This window comes from Netta rufina (assembly GCF_964035555.1).
Source record: "Netta rufina genome assembly, chromosome: 8".
NCBI classification, from domain to species: domain Eukaryota; kingdom Metazoa; phylum Chordata; class Aves; order Anseriformes; family Anatidae; genus Netta; species Netta rufina.
Genome location: NC_140131.1, coordinates 23,871,326 through 23,895,027, shown reverse-complemented (window position 1 = coordinate 23,895,027; position 23,702 = coordinate 23,871,326). Strand labels below are relative to the sequence as shown.

The 23,702-nt window shown below is 38.5% G+C and overlaps 2 protein-coding genes across 2 annotated transcripts in view; one reads left to right on the top strand and one right to left on the bottom strand.

Annotated features, from left to right (window-relative positions):
• Positions 1–23,702, bottom strand: part of CDC73 (cell division cycle 73) — a 104,118-nt gene that overhangs the window by 24,829 nt on the left and 55,587 nt on the right. The window lies entirely within an intron of this gene.
• On the top strand, positions 21,658–22,926 carry B3GALT2 (beta-1,3-galactosyltransferase 2; the record flags this gene model as incomplete). The annotated part of the gene is made up of 1 exon (XM_084290967.1): positions 21,658–22,926. One exon carries the CDS (start codon positions 21,658–21,660, stop codon positions 22,924–22,926), a length of 1,269 nt encoding a protein of 422 aa, XP_084147093.1.

Sequence of the window (23,702 nt, the reverse complement as noted above, 5' to 3'; positions counted from 1 at the left end):
TTAATTAAAATTACCACCCTCTATCATTTAAAGAAAATGTAGTTGCAGTGGCCACAGATTTAACCACAGATTTTTATTAATTTTTTTTATTTATTTATTTATTAAGAAAAGCATGCTATTAAGATGGAGAAAAAATGAAAGTACAAAGCAGTTACGGTTGACAAGATATGTGACGGGAAAAAAGATGCTTTCTAGAAGAAAATCGTCAGAAAGATAATTTCAGCAACATTTCACACCGTCCTGAAAACAAAAGGTACCAAGCTTAGATACAAACTGAATGCTTTTCAAGAGCATCCCCATAGAGGTGCAGGTTTTTCCTATGACAAAGCACTAATTTACGGCATGAGTTCTGTTTACAAAGCACGTATAACCACAGAATTATATATGATGGCTTCTCTCAGAGAGAAAAAAAGATCAAGCTGACAGAGTAAATATTATAGTGGGTTCCTTTAACCACACACAGCAAGCGTGGCTGTTAATTTATGCCGTTAGAGTAGGCAAATGAGAAGTTGCCTCAGAAAAGCTAAGTCCTTGTAAATACAGTAGCTTATTTCTCAGCGAGTGCACAGTAAGATATCTTACATTAAAAACTTCACATTAGAAATTTGAAAGTTACTCTTAAGTAACTAGACACACTGCCAATTCCAACTCCAATTAGGGGGGCTTTTGTTTGTGCAGCTGTACCCTGAGCATCAGTAGCAGCAGAAATCACTGTTTAGCTATTTAAAGAACATTCATTTCCTCAAAGTTTCTGAGCACTTAACAGTTTTGCTCAAAGACAACATACCTAATTCTTATGCATAAGCCACTCTAGACTGTTAAGGAGTATACTGTGAATATTCATAAGTTGAAACCAATTTAGTAACAAACTCATGTAACTTGAAAAATACAAATCTTCTTTAAGACAACTACACAAGATGGTATTTTAATCAGAAACACGTTACTTGGTTTAGTTTTGCTACCTTACAATAGAAGGTTACATATACTTACTTGTGATTTATATTAAAGATGAGTATTTAGGCATTCAGGAGCAACAACATGACATAGAAAGAAATCAGGAAAATATCCTGAAACCTTAATATTATCTTGGATTTCATCACATCAGCTACAGATATGACGCTGCATGCACTTTCCAGTAGAATTCATTCAGCTTCCATATTAATAGTTCCTACCATGTTAGACCCCTAAAAGCCGTACTTTATTCTCTTGAGGCACAAAAAGCTCTTAAAAGTTTATAAAACTGTTGCTTCACATGCTACGAATGCTGGAAGGGAATAACTCAAGAACTGCAACTATTTCACTGCACATTCACTATTTCAACTGTTCCTACATAGAGATCTATACAATCTAACATTTTGACCTTTAAAAAAAGGTTAGGAGTAAAGGATAGAATCGACAATTTGATGCCATCTTGTGGCTTTTTTAATTTAGCAAATTTAATTTGTATTTCATTCTTGTTTACAATTTCTAGTAGTACAAGACCTTCGCACCAAAATCTAGAAGTTACCTAGTAACTTGCATGCTCCTACACAGAAATAGGAAAAGAAGTAACAGTTGATTCTGCCAAAATATTAGCAACTACTTGTACTTAGAACATTAAGTGGCTTTCAGCTTCAGCATCCATGAAGGAAGATAATTCATCCGAGCTCACTTCTAGTACAAAAAAGTGAACATAGTAAAGCTGCAACACTCAGATCTCAAATGAGATAGAAAAAAATACATTTGGATAGTACACATAAAAAAAAAAAATTAAAGAACAGACTTCAAATTTACCTACTTGATTTAGGGAAGACAGTACAAAAACATTTTAATTACCAGCAACTCTAATATCATTGTGTGAGTGATTTAAAGTATTAAGCCTTTGAAAGTTGTAGTAAAGACAGGCTAAAGAACCAAGACAATCTAAACCAACTGCAGAGGTTGAAAAGAATATTGCTGTTCTAGAAATTAATTCTTGAACACATCATTAATGTACGACAAAGTCAAAACAATCAGATGACTTCAAGAACATCTGCTCTGGATGCCCTACTTTAAGCTTGATACAAACATTTATCTATTTCCTATACATAGCTTAGATTCCGAAAATGTAGGGCTTTGTTCTAAAAATGTTAAGCCCTTAAAAGCCTCCAAAATGAAATCTTCCAAAGGACCAAGCAAAACAATCCAACTGAGTTGGTCTGCCTCTGCAATCTTCATAAGAATTTTCAGGCTTCTATTGGTATCAAGAAAATCTCAGTGAAATTTAAAGAGCATTTCACATAATCGTTTTATTTACACATGAAGCTGGTATAGCTCATTTGCATCCTTCTATGCACACAAATATGCATACGCAGTCCCCCAAGACAGATATTTAAATAATAAATTGCAAGCTTTTTGCTGCCTTTCTAAATTTAAATTACACTGTAAAATAAAATAGAATTTGATAACAGAACCTTAACTGTTGTACAAATACTGCTAATATTAGTCATGTTATCCTGTGTTGATCGCAGTAATAATAAAAAGGTCATTTCTACTATTTACATTGTTTCAACTTCCTTATAATCAAAAAAAAATACAAGGGGAATTGAAGCAGAAGTAAAGCTATTTTTATAGAATGAATTTAAAAGGGAAATATTTACTGTTATCAAAGCACTTCAATACTCATTACATAAGGAAAGCAGCACCACTGCCTCACCGCTTGGACAACTAAAAAACTCATGTGACATAAGACAAAAGGGATTAGTAAAAATTAGTAAATTAATCATTTATTCAAAATGCAAAAACTACTTGCACTGAACATCATGTCTTTTCAAGCACAGTTTGAGGAAAAATGCTGATGGGAGATTGCTAATCCCCAAAAGCAGTTGCACGAAAGAAAACTTAATGCTCATCTTCTTACAAAGACATGGCAAATTTCATTATAGGTGGGGCCATGTTTTGGAAATACTGTTGAAGTTAGTACATACATTGCACAACTCCAAGAAAATCAGTCTCTTCTCAAAGAGTGCAACGCTATTATTACAGGGGAGAAGGAGAAAGGAGAGGCAAGTGAGGATGGCAGAAAACTATGGTGGTATCACCAAGAACCAACTATCGCTGTTGGATTACGAATCTGGAGCAGGAGAAAAGCCAGCCATGCACACACTTCCATTTTCCTGGGGGACAAACTGTTTCCATCAAACAAGAACAACTCATAATGGAGAGAGATTTAGAGAGAACCTGCAAAGAGAACTTTTTGGTGGGTTATTTCTTTTGAATCAAAGACCTACCTATCATATATCTACGTATGTTTAAATGACTCATTCCCTTGAAGCATGTGACAAGTAGATTATCACTGAAACCTTATTTTTGCTTAGAACTTTTTTTTGGGGGGGAGTTAATTATTTGAGCTGGACTCATGCATATTACGTGGCAATCTGTACGTTTTTTGACAAATATAGTTTAAGAACAAAAGGATTGTTTCATCTTTATCAGAAGTCAGGTACAAACGTACAGACTCTAGTAGTTTTCTTTATATTAAGATCAGAATGCATGTTACATCAACTCAATAGGGCTGAAAAGTGCAGAAATGAGAACTTCCTAAAATTTCCTAACGTTTTTGTCTCCAACTTTCAACCTCACACATCCATCAATCTCTAGTTCCTATACCACCTGAAACTGCAGGTATTAGCCAGACACTTACATGAAGCGTTTCTTCACCAAAAACATCATAGAATATGGGGCTGAAATGACTATTTGCATAAAAGCACTGCTGACAGTCAAACACTAAACACACAGAAAAGTACCATCGTTTCTCTATTCACATCATGCTTGGAAATGGTATTAAAGGGAACTGTCATATGCACATCAAAGAAAACGTTGCTCAGTATGGAGCAACGGGAAGATCCCACTTACACCTGCATTTGGTGAGAGATAACTCAGCAGAGGAAAAGGCTTAAAAGACTTCAAAAAGGTTCCTTTGTAGCTTCTGGAAAGACTCATGAAATGCTTTGTGTGAGAATAATATTTTTAAAAGCTCTGCAGGTGCCTAAATGAATACAGACAGATCCTTCACGCGTGTGTGAAAATTTTTCCAAAACAGCCAAACTGAACGAAAATCCAAGCAACTGTATGTGATGCTACTCAAAGCCTCAGTGCAACAGAAACTGATGAAGCTCTTCTTTCCAGCCTCCCCTCAGTTAATTCTGTTCCTAGACCAAGGGGTGCTACCATATTGAGATTTTAAGACTTAAGATGTAGGAAGCTATTAAAAACCTATTTTCCTCTTTTTTTCCCCCATGACTATTTGATAAACAAATTAGACAGCACCACCTTTTCTGAGCTACGTTTCATCCTGATACTATCTTCTTTCTATTTGTATTCACTGAAAAAAAACGAAGTTTTAATATTACTCTTCCATACCTTACCAACTTTAGCAATCCCAGCTCACAGTGACTTTCACACACACCATAGTTACATATTGCATTACATTTCAAGGAAGCATAATTGGCTTGGGTGGCTGTGGCCTGAGAGATGAAGGCAAATTCCCACATGATCACCATGGAAGATTCATATTATCAGGACGAAATCCTGAAACTGTGTTCCTCGAGGAACACAGAAAGGGCTGTTTTGAGCAGTCACAGTCCAGGAGAGAGTCTAGAAAAAGCAGTGAACTTGAGACCTGCAACAGGCTGCTAGTAACGTTCAGGTAGAAATGCATGCAACCAGTTGAGTAATGCTGGCACTGAAATTTAGGCCATCTCTAATTTTCTCAACTCTTTCTGTATTTCTTTACTGTGTGAGTTGTACACTAATACACTTCACCAGAGCCTTGGTCACCCACTTGTAACACAGGCTAAGAGATAGCAATTGTACATATGAGAAATAAGAAATAATACAAAAAGGAAAAAAAAAAATGCATCTGTATGTGCTCTGTGCCATATGCAAACACAATACTAATTTTCCTACCTATACCATCAAAGCCCACATATCAACAGACGGTGCATTGAGACACTAGCTTGGGTATTGGCAATAAAAACGTTGACAAAGTACTAAAAGAGAAGTGATACCTGTAGAAGCAAGTTAAAGCAGTAATTTACTGCAAATATTTCTGAGTTTGGTCCAGGAAGAACAAATGATGACTTCTGCAGTCGCATAGGCTGTAGTTATCCACACGCTGTAATTCCCCCAAACTGGGAAGGGGCAGGCACCTTAGCATGCTTACAAAAAGCACAGTATATTGTTTATATTTGTCCTGTCCCATAACTTCACATGACTATTTTCAATTGTATGAAAAAAATTGTATCAAAGAACTAAAGTTAACCAAACTAACATCATATTCACACACACAGAAAAACCCAACAAACAAAAACCAGGTTCTATCCTGCTCTTACTCTACAGATCCTTCTTGTTTTAATTCAAGCAATTTATAAAACAGACTGAACAGAAAAATATCGTATACAACAAAGATGGTAAGTGAATCAAAACAAGATACATTTTTGGTGTGCGGGGAGGTGCAACGGATGGACTTTGCTTCTTAACAAGAGGGATAAGCAGCCTCCATCCTAATAGCAGCAAAAGGTATCACTTCCCCACAGCCGGAACACAAATTCAATCATTTTCCCTTTGTCAAATGCCTCATTTAAGCCTTATGTTTACAGTTTGTACTATGAGAAAAGCCCCTGTGAAATCTGTTTGCCAAGCGCTGTACACAAATGCAGCATTATTCAAGGTCAAAACATACGGGAACTGCACCAAAACCTTGAGACAAAGGCTTCTGCAAGAAAAGCACTTTTGGTCAGGGTGGGGGAACACACTCCTTTCTTTCAGGGCAGATTCCGTTCCTCATCTCCTTCGCTCACCTGCAACATCATCACACACGTCAGCGAGGTGATGATCTGATCAGAGGAGCCAACCTGTTCCCAGTTCTCACCAGAGAGAAGCTGGGACATCCAGCATGTGGCCATCTGCCCCCAGGCACTAAGGTGCTGGTCACCTTCTGACTAAACTTCAATTTCACTAAAAATACTCTGAGTCAACAGTTGCAAAGTACCTTTCATTTTCTATGTACAGGCTTGCTATAGTTGCCATAGGAAAAAGCACTATTTGGAGAACTGGCATGACCAGAGCTGATATTCAAATGCAATGCTGTTTTCTTTCTGCCTGGTGATTTCATACATTTGTATCAAGTAAAACAAAATATTTCAGGAGGTTTCTCTTTGAAGACACTGTATCCATTGCAAGATCAAAATGTTTACATACAGATTTCAACAAAATAAATCCCTGAAGACATGTTCCTGCATTTTAAATCAGAGCATGAAGGTACTTTGAGGGTTCATAAGAATGTATGTGCACAGAAACACATATGTACGTGTATTTTTTTTTCATGAACAGATATATATATTTCAAGAACCGAACCTATGAACTTCATAAGCAGCATATTAATACCATCTCATTTGAAATGCTGAAGTTCAGGAGTTTCAGGGCCTCCAGTTTCCTATGCTTTCCATATTTAATACAGGAAAATGTCACAGAAAAACCTTGTGCTCCTCAGGATTCTCAAGTGGCTGCTCCCACCACCAGTAAGAACCATGAACTCTTCTTTCTCGGTATGATATTCTGCTGTCCCAGCATTTCTAAAACTTACAGTATTAGTACCTCACTCCTACCAGTCACAGGAGTTTTGATGTACTGTGTTCTAGATCACCTATATCTTTGCTGTGGATTGTATTAAAAAGAAGTTTTGCACACACCGTCAAATACACAAAACAAAAACGTAAAGGTTTTGGTCCTGTTACACGCCTGTGATGGTCCTGTTCATCCATCCTCTCACTTCCCAGCTTTGCCAGTGACATCTATTCTGCTACACGCCGTTCCTTGGAGAACTCTCATTCCAGAATTTTCATTAAAATATTGTTTTGTTTAAAATTATGAAAGGGCACTCAAAATAGATCAAATCAACACCCCACCCCCAAGTCTTCTACGTAGTACAACTGGATAACTCCAAAAGGCCTGAGGCTTTCCTTCCTAGGTAAAGATGTTGACATTAAAAACTTAATGTATTTTGCAGGGATCGTTAATCCATAGCACTAAATCACTTTACTGGCAGCCAAAACAGCTATGAAACCACCTGAACCTCAAACCCCAAATTTCCTAGGCTAAGCTTTTACACTTCCCTAACAGATTCCTCGATGAAATAGGTTCCCCAAACATTATAACAAACTCAAGCTTTCTATTTTGTACCCAAAGAACAAACAGACAAGGTACCGGTTTGATTTCGTTTCCTTCATTTAAATGAGCTCTGAAAGCCCAGCACTCAAAATTTATACAACCTTTTAACAGGGTTGTTTTCCTCCAACCAAAAGAAATCACATATGTGAATCAAGCAACAGAATCATAGTTTTCATCATGATATAACGGTCACCTGGGTGAGACACAAGTACCTTAGTCTCATGCACCACAGATTCGTGTTTAAGATGAACAGTAGGAGAACGTACACCACATTTTCATGATAGCACCAATGCTTGTTACTTGTACTTCTCAACTAATATCAAGGTTGAAAGAATCGACCTCAATTTTTTTTTGCACTAGCATGCATGCAACTGAACTTCTTATTGCTATTATTATATGGCAAATAGATAACGAAAGCCACTAACGCATTTGTATTCTGAATGAATGCATCGTTCCTATCGCCCTATTGCAGAATACCAAAGTCAATGATATATGCCTATGTAAAAAATTAATTGTGATAAGCCATGTATTATGTGAAAATACAGGAAGGATTTCGGCTGTATCATGCAAAACAATTTCTTCCATTTCGAAAAGTCTGCCTCTACTTCCAGCTTCCTTTGGCATTATATCTAAACTGCCCATTATTCTCCCTTTCGTAGTGAAGATTAAATTAAGTCGTTCTCAAAGCACAAAGATGACAGCATTCAACTTTTATTTTTTCATTTTATACACAATCCATATGCTAGATAGTCCATCTGCAAGCTTCTGGCTTTTGCATTATGAGATCTGCTTTATAATACGAATGCTCTTTGAAAAAGCTAGGGCATAGCTGCATTTTCGGTAGAGCAGAAACGCAATCCTCTTAAATGAAGGTCAGCTGGCAAGGTCTCACTCATACAGTCTGGGGGCATCCTATTCAAAGATCATGACAGGATAAGAGCCATACATGAAGTTCACAAACTTTCAGATCTTCCTATTATGCTATGACTTCTATACTGTCTTCATCCATCACTGCAGAAAAAAATACCCTCCCACTAAACGGACAGGCTCAAAAGCATATTTTAAAACAGGTTTTTAAAAGTTCTCAAATTCCCTCTTCTGTCTGTATATACATACATCCACACAAAAATTGATCTAAGTAGTAGCTTCCTACTGTGAATAAAGTTAGGATGACAAACTACACTAGGCAGCACAGGCACACGTAAGGTTTAGAGCAACTATTATTTCTGCTACCCACTTTTTAGCAAGTATCAGTTGTCCTTAATGATCCCATGGATTTCACAGTGTACCTGAAGGAAATCTGCCTTAAGCAGTAAGACCTGCTCAGCTCTCCTTCAGCCCTCACAGCTGTCCTGGTACTTCAAACAGTTGTTTTGCCTTTGAAAAAACCTACTGTCAGTGACAAAAAGTAAACAAGATATATTTTTTTTTTTACAGCAATCTGTTGCAAAGAAAGATCCCCTCACTGGAAAACTCTTGAGCACTTAGGTGGCAGGAAATAAAAATGAGTAAGCCACAGAGAGCAGACAATGTTTTGGAAGATGGTAAGGTTCTCAATGCCAAGAATGATCTCGCTGAGGAGGAAAAAAAAAAATAGAGCAACAAGATTCCTCTGTTATGACACCCTGGAACTTTTTGTACGTGCTCTGGAGAGCTTTACCAGTCAGAAACAGATTTAATTTCACAGGGACTCATCCAATAATTTCTTTGTCTTATGCTGGTGCTGCTCTACTTTTATGAGAAAGAACACAAAATCAAAATAGCAGCATCACCTTTTGAGAACAGACAGCACATAGTAGCTTACACGTAGCTCAAAAGGGCTAGTAATAAGCACAGAAACTTCACACCTTCGTATTTGTTCCTTTGCTCTTCTAAAAAGACATTTTGAAAATGCAAGGAAAAACTATTCGAGAGCTATTTCTTCGCTTCTATGTTGCCATATTCTTGTGTAGTTGAATAGGTGCCTATTTTGAAGGAACAGCAAAAACCTTTTTCTTCTCAGACATTTGTGTCATTGACTAGTGTCTGTTTTGAAGAGAAATATTTGGAAATTAGGTAAAAATAATGACAAGCCACAATGACAGCCATTCTATACAAGACCAGCCTATCGCTGCCATCAGATCTCAATCAATGAGATAATCCAAGCAGCAGATTTTCCATCCTAGATGAGAGGTGCCTTAGATTTACTGATTTCATTAGCTCAGGGTAGCTCCGCAGAAACATTGCTAGCTTCTTTCCCAGGCTAGCAGGACTTCTGAAACAGCACTGCCACACAGCATGGAGCTACTATTTATAAATCTTGCAAGCATCTCATGTATGCGGCAGCATTGTTTCAAGAACAAGCGAGCAACCCGACACAGAGCCATCACAGCTTATTAGCTCTGGCCACCCGGGACCGAACCGACTCCACCAGACCATTCCGAGTAGGCTGATGCATCTGTTCCCTAATGGTTGACATTCCACCAGCCTTATTAGATTGTGGGCATTATCATGTGAATACATAGATCCAATTTTAACCTGGCAATGGTCCCAACCAACCTGCCACTGTGGGAAGAGCAGAGACTCAAGGAAGCTGCTCTTTTCGTGCCACGTCCAGCAGTTCCCCCGTTACGGGGCTATCTCCTTCCCCACGCCATTCCCCAGCTCACCTCGGATAACGAAGTTAATTACACAGAACAAAACAAGCCTTCTTGTCATTAGGCAAAGCCAGCATTAAAGTACAGATGATACTGGTGCATGCTTCCAGACAATGCGACATAGGGTCAAAAGGAAAAAAAATAAAATGGCAAAAGCTATCTTTTCAATACGAGGTGACCTAAATTCTCAGCAACAGGGATTCCCTTTATTCTATTTATTGCATCCAGGCCTTTTTCCACGCAAGATTGGTTAAGGAGGCATTTTGATTCCTTTCCTTGCTTACAAATGTGACAGAACTAGAAATCCATTGGGTTTTTGTTTTGTTTTTTTTTTGCATTACTATGCTTCTTACTGATATTAATAGAATCACTGAGGTTTTTATACTTGGCAAAATAAGAAACTCTAAGCAAAACTGTAAAGACAGAGACCCAAAGATTGGAGGGAAAAAAAAATTTGGACTCCCTAAAGCTAGCTGCTTTCTTTTGGAACTATAAACCGTAACCCTTGCATGCGAGTAAAGCTCAAACATGCATTAACTGGGAGGAAAAAAAAAAAAAAGCATTCAGATTTCTGAAAAATGCTTCGTTACACAAATCCTTGAGAGAAGACTTAAAAAGAATCTGCAACGTGCAACCCGTCGTCCAAGGTCATGAGATTTGTGGGATTTATGAATATGACAGATAAATTTATTTATTTTAAAAGGATGACAGATGCTCCCTATAAATTCACTCTAGTAATACGGATCAGCGATAGAAAGCTTCACAGATGGTGATTAAGAGTTACTAGAATATATCTCTATCATAGAAATAGAAAATCTTTAATTTTAGGCCAAATTTTTTGTACTTGGGACTACAGCATTAAATATATTTTTCTTCCTGTTCAATACAAACCTGCGTACAGTATGTATTAATGATTTTCAATACTACGCCTTGAGACAGACAAGATGCAAGAGAGCTGCCTCTACTTTCTTATTCCATTAGATAACCCCAAATTACACAAAATATGACTGAAATATAGTTGAGGATAGCAGCAAAATAAAAATTCTCTAGTTCTGAACCACTATTCTCTGACAATTAACAGAACACAAGCCAAGCTCTAATGACTTCCTCTTGGTCATGTATTAAAGTATTAGCCAAATCCCAGTAATTCTGATTATACATCAGTATTTTACATGAAAAAACCTTCAGGCTCACAAAATTAAACTAGACTCTTACACAAATTACAGAAGGAATTACGAACATAGTTACCAGACAAAAAGAATGTTTTCCACGGTATAGTCTCCATTTCCTCAGAAGTAACTAAAGGAATGCTGCCATTGAAATGTAAAGTGAATTTCAGAAGCAGAAAGACGAAGTCTGTAGGACAGATCAGCAACTACGGACATTGGAAGTCATTTCGTACAGTAGCTTGATTTCTTTGCTCACTAGAAACATATAAAAATGAATACTTCGAAATAAATTTCCCCCCAAGAACATGTTACTTTGAAATAGCAGTCAATCACTTCAATGAATTTAAGTACAATACATGATAAAACATATTAAACGTATTAAGGTGATTTATTCATTAATATACACTGACTGGAAACCACTAAGTTGAGGGTATCATTAACAAGGAACAACTTTGGGGAAAAAACAGACACTACTCTGCCTGGCCAAGCCAAAGTAAACCTATCAAAGCAGTTGGTATGCAGGATACTGGAAGTAATTCTAGTTTCCCCAACATGTCCAAGAGCATAGTAACTAACTGCTCTTAAAAAGGGACTTATTTTCCAAGTTAAGATTCAAGTTTTACGTTGAATATGAACTATTTAATACTATTTAAATTTATTACTGGGATAACACCATTCAGATCACTGGAGAACGGATTTCTCCCACAGATTTTGTTGCTTTTCCCAGTCTAAGCATCTGTGTTAGAAGAAAAGGCTTCAGGCATTTAAGACACTTACTAAACCTTTGTGGTTTTTACTGTAAACCCTGTATATCCCACAAAATCAGTTGTAAATGTGGGTACCTACAGAATGGAGCTGTAGGAATTAATGTACTCAAGCTACTGAGGAAATGTAACACGTTGAAAGAGTCAATACTCTGTCACAATATCGGTGAAATTCTGGCAGGTCTGAAAGTCCAGCTGCTCGATTCCACGTTATTTAACATGAAGTGAAGAGCTGCATCGCCAATGTCAACTTAACACACAGAACCAGGAGTTTTTGAGGCTGATGAAATGCCCCCATATTCAGTAAGTACATTGAGTATGTATCTTCCAACCATATAGATGGCCAAACAAATAAGCAAGGAGATAACATCAGAGCTGCAGTTCTCTCAGTCTCAGAGAATGGACACAGCTCGTCCAGCAGCTCCAGCAGGAGCTCTGTGTCCAGGCAGTGAACCTGAGGGGCCAGGACTCTTCAAATCCCTGGGACGCTTCAAAGGCCAGAAGACAGCCTAAAGGAGAAAAGGGTTTTCTGCACCTTTTTTGGGAACAGATTGGGCAGAAAGAAGGGGTAGGGCAGGTGGTAAGAGGCAGGCTGTCAAAGCTAGAACAATGCATTTTTCTCCTTAGGCCTAAGAGGTGGTGACCTGTTAACTTCACCAGGATGCCACGTTCCTGTCTTTAAAGAAGTTTGATATAAAGTACCAGGTCTTCACCAAAGTTTCAGTTCCTACAACATTTTCACTTTTCATTTCAAATTCTCATGCTGGGAAAGTGTGGGGGGATGCTAGGGGCAAGTTGATCTTATAGTGCAGGCAGCTGGAATGAAAAAGGTCATAAGGTAAGGTGAAAACGTAAGTTTATTTTCCACAGTTCTTTAAACTGCCTCTGAACGTTTGGTACTTCTGCTCATTGGCCTTCTCTCCCGCTGTGCTGAATCAAAGCTTCATAAAGTCCACGCTCTTTTCAGAATGCAAAAGGAACACTTGTGACAGGCAGAAAACACTACCACTGGCACTGGCATGTCACTTCATCAGGGGAGAGCTGCACATCCAAAAATGCTGCACAATATAAATGAAATTATGTTGTCCATCCCCTGGAAAGAAAATCCTCATTTAGCACTTAAGATCAGCAATAATTGGATGCAAAGCCTGGGGGAAAGACACGAAAAATCAGAACACTGGAAGGAGAGAAAATGTGATAGAGACAAAACAACACATTATTGAAGAAAGAAATGTTTCTGGATGGTTGTCCAATACATAAAATTTGCATATAATGAAAAAACAGAACAGGAAAGTGGACTGAAAGCAGCTACATTTTGGCTGATCAGTAGCATTTTAGAAGCACTCCTGACCTGTGCTCTTCACAAGGAACTGTACAAACTCTCAGGACTGAATTCTTCTTGGAGAGCTAGAATATCTATTCACTTAATAAAAAAACATTAAGAGCTTCAGAATTATGAAAAATCCCCTTGAAATTTTTCATTGGGCCAATGGAATAAGCCCTCCAGACTTTAGAGATCATCTGGTCTTTTCTCTCTCTAACAACTTCGCTAAATTCAGGGATGTGCTTAAATCCTTTATTGAGTGATAGAACAATTATAAACTGCTCATTAGGGAACATAAAAATACACACATTTCACAGTTACTGGAAACCTTTTCTCGTGTTCTGTCATCTCAGATTGATCTCTATTGCTGTATTTGTGTGTGAAATGCAAAACATTCAAAGATTAGTGGAATCGCTAAATTTATGGCTTGGCTATCATTTCAACCGAGTGCAAAATCTCAACCATTTATAAAAATGCAGCAAGTGTAAGACGGGTTTCACAATTAACTAAGAAATACTGAAATTTTGCTAAGGAAAATAAGACAGGCGATACTGACACTTGTGGTCATTTCTAGATTGCTGTTTTTCATTCAGTTCCAAATATCCTCGTGATAGTTCAGGAACACACTGGGATCACAAAATAGCCACTCGCATTACAAATATTCTATAACCCTGTCCTCTCTAATCTAAATGCCATACGGGAAATGTATTCTTTTTGAAGCAGAGACAAATGGGCACTGGCCATATGCATAACAATCCTTAACAAAGTTTGAACTAAGCATTCTAATATCATGTATGAACACATTTTGAGAAGAAAAATAGAAGTTTTCAAGTGAAGATAACTATCTCTGGAAGTCTTGCCATTAATCATTTTGAATTGTCACTTGAAAGGCTTTAAATACATTACAACTGAAATAATACTGCAATTCACTCTGATAAAATGGAATAATCTTTGCAGAGTATTCATGGAGTACTCAAAAAGCATGGCCCATATGGGAACATTGGGTTTACATGTCAGCTGTGATGTATGTATTTAGTTTAGCTTCCAGGGGACTCGTGGCCACCAGGCAGAAAATTATCTTTCTTCCTAAGCAGTACACCTGACTATTGCAACCACTGTACATCCATTTGAGAAACTTCTGTTACTGTTGTCAAGAAAGAACTTGATTTAAACGGCTCACCCTTAGGGTCTAATTTATCTTCGGAGTACTTTGACAAGGTTTGACTGATACCCTACAAAAAAATTACACAAAGGAAAATTTTAAAGTTTTTGGAAGAAAATATTCCAAAGCTACACACCTTTGTTTTGCACAGATACATGCTGCCTGGTTCACAGTTGTCTTGTGCCTAAGTTATTCTAAGCATCTTATCTGACCCCTTGCATCTGTTTCTAATTTTGCAGAACTCGCTGCACAGTCACCCTTGCACTGGCCAGGGTGTCTCTCTAGCGTTCCTTGCGTACACATGGCACATCCTCACATCGGTACAACTCCTTCCCAGCTTTCAGAGATGGAAGCATCTCAAAGGCTAAGACTGCAGCTTCTAATTTAAGATGTAACCATAGTAACATTACGGAACATACTACTCCTTGGATCAAGAACAAGCAGTCCACTGACCCTTCATGGTGAGATTTAGCCAAAATAAAGCTTATTCCAACCTACAACCACAACAAGGTTACTTAAATCTTCAGGTCATATTTCCAGAGCAAAGTGAGCTCCACCCTCCTGAAATATCCAGGAACCAAAAGTGCTAAAGAAGGCAGTTAAATGAAAATAACTTTTTTTTTTTTTCCTGAAACTTTGACTCCCTAAAGCTACAGTCACATGCACAAATACAAAGTAGCGGGGGAGGGCGGGGGCTTTTCCTTAGTTTTCCACAAGATGAGCGAAGATCTGCTAAAGGCAAAGTTAGAGAAATTTAGTATGCATAGACGATTTATCAATCTGATCATGTTTCTAGTAAGTTAGCAGAATATGCATCTAGGGTAGTAAAACACAGTGACTGCCTGGGGAAGCCTTATTTGCCAGTGAAGGCAGCACCTCCCCAATCCATATTGGAGACCAATTCTGCTTGTTTTATCCTTTAGCTAAAAACAAAAAACAGTCCAAGTCACTGAAATCTTCAGCTTTAAAAGAAAAAAAAAAAAAAAAAAAAAAAACACCGAATGGACAAATGCACTGACCAGTGAACATTTTGGTAAGTATGCTGCTAGTATTCTATTTTCAGAATTCCCTACTGAGCAATTTTATTTGTAGCTTATAGTAAATATAATAAGGTGCTTCAACATAGCATGGCCAGGCACTGAAAGAAGAGAAATGAAAGGCACACAAGTTTCACTGGGACCAGAAAGACAAATTCTGTAATATAGGTATGTCTGTAACCAAGTCATTTTACATCCATCAATAATTGAAATCAAGTGCCCCCAGTCCTGCAATAGCAGACTTCGACCTTTACCAAGGAAGAAAGCCATTAACAGCAAAAAGGCAGCTTAACAGCATGTGTTTATACATTAGTGCCATCCAGCTTAATTGACTAACCTAAGATTACAAAAAGCTTTCAAAGGGGAAGCATGTGAAGCATGTGTAAAGGAAGCATGAGCAAAGAAACACCTCCTCTTGTCATCACGTAGGCACAAAAAATTTGTGCTAAGAGCACCAAATGGGTTAAATGAAGCTTTGTGTTTAAGTACTTATAATTCCTTTGCAGTGCAGAACAGCTTTTGGAAAACGGAAATAGAATGTCTCGCATTAAAAATCCCCCAGAGAATCATAAGTTACAGTGTCAAGGAAAAGTGAAAACAATTTGAAAAAACCTTCAATCATCCATTTAATAATCATACAATTTTTATACTCTTCACCTATCATTGTGCTCGTACTGAATATGTATCATTTATCACACAGGAGCAAGAGCCTGTAAAGGTTTCTGGCTGCCTTTGGATTCAGTCAAAATGAATGCAAACAATCACGTGGGATTCAGCCAAGCAATGACGTTAAATTCTGCTCTGTCAGAAGACAGCATCTGTCAAAGCCCACATTTAAACTGCTGCCTGCCTGTGCAGCAGCTGAAGAACTACGGAATGGATTTCAGAGACCACAATCCTCGCCTAAAACAGCTCGAACCCATTTCTACTACTGCCTAGCAACAATGAAGGAGGGAAGAGAGGCAAATCCTATTACTGAAGGCAAGTGAGCCACTACGTGCTAGCACTCACAGCTAACGTTACCATTAGAAATATGGATACTGAGGAGAAGGGAACACAGCACTGCATTGTCCGGCAAGGGAAACACCAGATGTAAAAGCTCCAAGACATCGGCTGCGAACGCCAGACGAGCCCGATCGGAACAGGAACGGGAACTACTGTCCTTTTGTTCGAACAATGAACAAAAAGCCCCAAGACAAGGACAACACTTATGAGCAGGGAAGGTAACGCGGCAACGGGCAGACAGATGGACAGATTGGATACCGTGAAAAGCGATCGCAGGAAGCAGACTGCTGGGGGATGTGCGCATGTTCGATAGCATCTTTTTTGCTGAAGTGATGGCGTGCCAAAACTATTTTCTGGGGGTATAATCCTCGCACCATAAATGGCCTGACCAAGGAAGGTATGTCAAATCCTTGTGTGTGATATTCATTCAATTGTCTGTTACCTTTTCAGCCATTGCAGATAATGATCGTTCCTAATTTGCAGAGCCCGGAGAGATAATGAACCGTGTCTCTAAACAGGGGAAAAATTCCAGCAGGTTTTCCTTTCACCACCCCGAACAATGTCACTATCTCAGACTTGTTTAATACACTGCTTACAGCCTGCACAAGGTTGGTGTGGGCACAGGAGGGATTAAAGGGATAATGTAGCTACTGTAATGATTGCATTTAACTGAGAAATTAAAAACTCAAAAGCCTCCAGTCTAGAAAAAACAGTTAGAAATCCTCGGAAACTAGGTCAGAATTAATCCTTATCTGAAGTAATCTTAAAGCACTGGTAAAATGGCCATGATGTGACACACACTGAGAGCACTGAACCATCAAAACAGACCGTGCAGTCAAATTACATTATCTAAAAAGTGCCTTCAGACCTTTTTCACACTTGCTTTCCTCTTTTTTTTGCCCCTGAAACACAGCAAAATGTCATCAGACTAGTATCGGCCAAGCATAAATTGGGAGCGTGCAAAAGACCGGACATGATTTAAACCATCAGCAGCACGATCAGGCACCACATTTTACAAGTAACATCAGGCTCCACTGAGATCCCAAAAGGAAACCTTCAAACACTACACATTCAAAATGGTGAGCACGTAAATTACCTCATGCCATCATTGCTTAATAGGAAAACACTGCCTGTTTAACTTGGGTTGTAAAATGGCACTCAAACTAATTGTCATTCATTTCTGCTTCTTGTTTAAATTTAAATACTTCATCAAATGTGGCAAGCAAGCAAGAAGACAGGTTACTATTTACAATAGAAATTTAAGACCCAAATCTATAGTGATTTAGGCACCACAAAATGAAAGTGCTTATCTGCAGGATCTGCCAGTGAGCTGCCATAAATCCCCACATCGGCAACATAAACGTGCTTTCTTTATCCAAGGCAATGCTAACATGCAGAGAAGCAACAGTGACTGGAAAGAGCTCCCATACCTAGGGATGCATCTCACAGTCACCCATTTCAGATCACTTTTAAAGCCACTTCCCAGGACTTTTAAAACAAACCCCAAATTCTGCCCTCAGGCAGTACTTCTGGAGAAGCATGCCTAGCTGGCGGTGCCCCTCTCCTATCTGACATTTTAAAGCCTGAGCATCAGACCTCACCTTGAGCACTGCCTGTTCTGTGCAAAACATTAATGCAGTTTGTAAGTGAACTCGGGTACGGTACATGAGGCCTAATATGCAACTGCTGCTGTTTGTCAGAAGAGCGGCTCGGGCTGCCTTCTGAACTCTCCTAATTAAACAATCTGCCCACAGCTAATCAAAATACGAAAATCCAGGGCGTGTAAATAGGGAGATGAATCCTTCAGTCTGCAAAGCTGCAATTATAGAGCAGGGCTGAAAGTACAAGGAGCTGAAACACTGTCAGAGCGCAGACCACAAACCAGAATTGAGGAGGCATTCACAGTGCACACACCGGGCATCTGACAACAGAGCAGGGACCGCACAACCAAGTGCCCAAAAGGAAGAACTCCTCTAAGTCAGAGTTTCGAAATGCAGTTACGTGCAGCAAGATACTTTCAGAAGACAAGGTGCCTGTATAGAGACCTTAGGTTATAGCTGGTTATTTGCTTTTTGTTTTTACCTATTGCCCATGGTTGGTGCCTGTCCTTAAGCTTTCTGTGAAATGAAATTTTAATCAGGCAAATGCAGTAGTGCTTTAACCCTAATTAAACTGAGAGAAAATAATGGTTTTTCTCGTGACACTGTTTGATGCTGTTTTTAATACATACTGACAGCTCTCTACTTTTATTAAACACATCCCAGCACGTATTTTTTCAATGGAGCAATTGCTATTGCTGGATTTCAAATGCCCACTGTAATGTTTCACACCTGAATTACAACAAAACCAAAGCAAAGTTGTTGTTTGTGGTGTTTTGTGTATTTTTTGTTTCCCTTCAGTCAATAGTTTTATGATGCTAAGAAACAGGTGTGGGTCCTTCCTTCATCCATACAAGGCCTTTTTAAAGGGCAAACAGGGACTGAAGGTTTTCTAGGAAATTCCCACCTTGAAAAAAAAATCAAGGAAACATGTTAAGGGAGAAAGAACCTCTCTGAAAATAAGCTTTGTAATGGTAGATGAGATGAAAATCATAAGAAATCTAATATGCACAATGTGAAGATGCAGTCAAAAATAGGAGGGGGGTGTTCACCCATTCTAACCCCATTTCTCTGTGCATCATAGAAAGGCAGCAATTTTAAGTTCACACAAGTAACATATAACCACATTCTCCCTTTTACTTATTCTCATGTGAAAGTAGGAGCACAAGAAAAGCCTACCACCTCAACTAAAAATTAAATACGGATTAGTAATGTGATACAGATTTGCCAAAGTATTTGCATCTAACGACTGAAGTTTTAGAAGTGGAATAATTCAGTGTGGCAAAGTTAATCCAAATTACAGCTGCTACTCTGCATTCAGCTCTTCATGCAGTTCTTGTTTTGACTTCTTCCTAAACAGCATGCACATGAAATGGAATGATAATTCATCAAGTATTCCCACAGTTGCCCTCCAAGCTGGTATCAAACAATTATTTTCCCTGAGCTCTAGGATACCCTTTGAAGTGACATTTGTGTTTGCTCATACAGAGATATCCATCCCAAAAGGCTGCGTTTTTATTTAAAACTCACTGCACACCACAGTGAAACTTAAAACCATGTTTTTTAAAATTATGTTTGGAGAGCAGGCTTTCATTCTCTAAGCATGCAAAAGAAGGTATAAGTGCACAGGTAAGCATATATCTTCCACGTCAGGGGCTTAGTTCCTTTTTACCCTAAGGTATAATTTCTGAGCTAAGCAGCATTAAGAAGAACAGCATGAAATTTCAGGCTGATTCTCAAGCAGCATATTTTTGAGACAGGTTTAACATCTGTGGAGTGGAAAATAATTTTTAGATAGCTCAGTTTCTGCTACATAGCATCAGTCCCAAGCAGTTAAAAAATAATAATAAAAGAGAAATGCTTTCAGTGAGCTTGAAAACAAAATTCATGAACATGATGCAACAACAACAGGGAAGAGCTTAACATATCACCAGGCAAATATTTTGCCATTTCAGAAAGAAGTAAGGGGCAGTTTTGTCTTTTTAGATACATTTATCATTACAAACCACAGTTAAAATCCCCGCTTACTTGCTCCTCCTGGTGGAGGTTAATAAGACAGACAAACTACAGTTTCAACTCAGTGCAATACTTCCCCTTGCTTCCAAATATTGTGAGTGATGTCTTCTGCATATACATTACTCTGTTTATATATCAACTGACACAGTAATTAAAATAAAGCTTAGTTATATGTCTCTCCTTATCCTTTTTGAAATCTCATCTTTTCCCCTTACATTAACTAGGCAGGCTGAACGTTGCAGTCACACATAATAATATATTATTCAACTGCCATCTCTTCTTAAATTACTTCCTTACAGCGTAAAATCCTGTAATTTCCCCATATAACATGTCACTTAGCTTTTAAATGCAGAAATTAATCCAAATATTGGTTTTAGAAGATAGCAAAGTAATTAATAAATTACACATTTATATTAAAAATAGCGTTTTCTGTGGGACCCTTATTCAACTGTCATCCTTTTTCCTATACAAAACCCTAGGGCCCAGAAATAAATTAGAGCAAATTGAAAATCGCAAACGAATTGCTACTGTGCAGCGAAAGGTTCATTTACAAGATGATGTGATCAGCTTTTAATATGCAGCATCATGAAGCTGCCATATTGACTCTGCTCTTGAATATGAAAAAAATTTAGGAGAAAATGAAGCACAGACTACTTTGGCACTTTTTCCTACAGTTACAGCTGCTATTAGCAATACTTCACATTTCTGCATGATAACTGAAGTACAGCAGTTACATTTAAATCCACTGAGGGGAAAAAAGAGTCACGTTCATCAGATAGTTTGCCAGAAAGTAACTTAGAGCTGTGCAGTTTTACTTCTTGTTAATATGAGCATTTACTTAAGATCTCTGCCCACTAAAAATCAACAGCTTGACTGTAAATCAGCTGCACACAAGCCTGGCACACCAGCCAGGAGTTGAAGCTTTTCCTTCCTTGTGGAGCAGAAGGTTAAAGGTGCTTGAAAGGTGACCAAAAACGTTATCATGTGTTACTATCTAAGGGCTGTGCAGTGAGGTTACTGGACCCTGAAAATTAATTTTGACAGGTGCACCTTCTCATTGACTTTCTGAGCACAGTCGGGGCCGGTGGAAACACGCCAAGCAGTGTACTGTGACTAACACAGCTCTGCCATAATCAGCCCTGCACCGTCTGTCCCACCACCACTACATGACCATTTTACAAAAAGGGTTTTTAAACTGAACTGTACGAGCCTCGGCATGTCAAATCAATTTTAATTAATGCCAATAAACCTTCCATCTGGTATCAAGCCCTTTTCATTCAGTCCTCCTCAAGCACCATACAAGGATTTCAGTCAGTATACATGATGCTATTTAGGTCTACTTCACACTTCTTCAGCTAGCATGATCCACTTCTTCTAGTTTTTGTTTGTTTGCTTTGGGGTATTCTCAACTCTTACCATAAAAGAATTATAAGCAAGCAAATCAAATAACTTTGTTTTTTGATAAAAGTTGTCTTTTATCACAAATCTGACCTTGTTCATACTAACATGGGCTGTTTAAAAAAAAAAAAAACTAAATTATAGGTTCATGTCTGGTTTCTCATTGTAACTTTTTATATTATGAGCAGGTAAAATTAATAATTTATGTTCTGTTTGTTTAAACCTTTGCAGAGTGAGCCATTTGCAGAGAATCACTCAACATAAGCAAAAGAAAATGAATACCAAAGAATAGCAGTGGATCCAGAAAAGAAGGGAAAAGCATTTTGCTTGGCCATTGTCTCATCATTGGATTCTTACAACATGCTTCAGTGGAGAAGACGACACTGCTGCTTTGCAAAGATGACCTGGAATACCAAAAGGTCTCTATTTCGCACCCATCTCATTGGCCTGGTCTCTCTTGTATTTCTTTTTGCTGTGTTTCTATTTTTTAATCATCACGACTGGCTGCCGGGCAGGGCTGCTTTCAGAGAAAATCCCATGGCTTACACTATACGAGGATTTAGGTCTACTAAGAGCGAGATGAACCACAGCTCTCTAAGGAACGTGTGGAAGGACGCCGTACCTCAGACTCTCAGGCCTCAAACAGTCACCAACTCCAACAACACCGAGCTGTCACCCCAAGGAGTCACCGGTTTGGAAAACACGCTCAGTGCCAATGGAAGTATTTACAACGAGAAAGGCGCTGGGCATCCAGCTTCGTATCATTTCAAATACGTCATCAATGAGCCTGACAAATGCCAGGAGAAGACCCCTTTTCTCATTTTGCTCATTGCTGCAGAGCCAGGCCAAGTGGAAGCCAGACAGGCGATTCGACAAACCTGGGGTAACGAAAGCCTGACGCCTGGCATCCAAATTGTTCGCATCTTTTTGCTGGGGCTAAGCACCAAGATAAACGGATACCTCCAGCGCACCATACTAGAGGAAAGTAAACAATACCATGACATCATTCAACAAGAATATTTAGACACCTATTATAATTTAACCATTAAAACTCTGATGGGAATGAACTGGGTTGCATCTTATTGTCCAAGTGTTCCGTATGTTATGAAAACTGACAGTGATATGTTTGTCAATACTGAGTATTTAATACACAAGCTTCTGAAACCAGAACTTCCTCCAAGGCACAAATATTTTACAGGTTATTTAATGAGAGGTTACGCACCTAACAGGAACAAGGACAGCAAGTGGTACATGCCACCTGATTTGTATCCAAGCGAACGTTACCCTGTATTCTGCTCTGGAACTGGTTATGTTTTTTCTGGAGATTTAGCAGAAAAAATCTTCAAAGTCTCCCTAGGCATCAGACGTTTACATTTAGAGGATGTATACGTGGGGATCTGCCTTGCCAAGCTGCGAATTGACCCTATGCCTCCACCCAACGAGTTTGTCTTCAATCACTGGCGAGTTTCTTACTCCAGCTGTAAATATAGCCACCTAATTACCTCCCATCAGTTCCAACCTAGTGAACTGATCAAATACTGGAACCACTTACAACAGAATAAGCACAATGCCTGTGCCAATGCAGCGAAAGAAAAAGCAGGCAGGTATCGCCACCGTAAACTGCACTAGAAGGACAGCACTCCCTCTAGCAAATGTATCCCCCGTGCAATTTGTAAATACCGCTGAACGCATGTACAGTGAAAAATGGATGAGCTTCACGGGACAGCCTTTAGTTGATCCCCATCTCACATAGTGGAGTCTGAAAATTATTTTTTTAATTTAAAATAAAAAGTATAGTTCTTGATAACACTGATATTATGAAACCATAACCAAAAGGTTTTCCCAGCAAATTTGAAGAAAAAAGATGAGATAAGGATTTTTGTGTTAATGTGCAATAATAAGCATGCACACTTTGGTGGTCCAATTGCTGACTTCTGTGCCAATAAAATGTAATTGAGCATATTTTCCACACAAATTTTATTTAAAAATGCATTCATACCTCTAGTTCTTTACAGTGTAATGATTTGTTGTTATCTCGAATTGGTATAAGTAAAATGAAGAATGAGAAACAAAGGAAATGCACAAAGGGCAGATCAGTTTTACTTTCAAATACCACATGAAAATTATTATACGCTTCTTTAACGTACAACATATTTAGCAGTGTCGCATTTACAATTAAGACACTACCAAAAGAACGCTAAAACAATGCAAAAGGACTCTGTTAAAGTACATCCAGTTCTGGCATGGTTGCTTTTTGGGAGGGATTAGGAAAAAGGATAAATGAAAACAAAGTTCAGACTTTGTACATCGCCTTCTGAAATGTTACTGGTGTTCTTGATTCAACTCCAGTTTCAACTACATCCCCCTGAAAGAGGTGGCAAAGTCGCTTAATTCTGTAGAAGTCA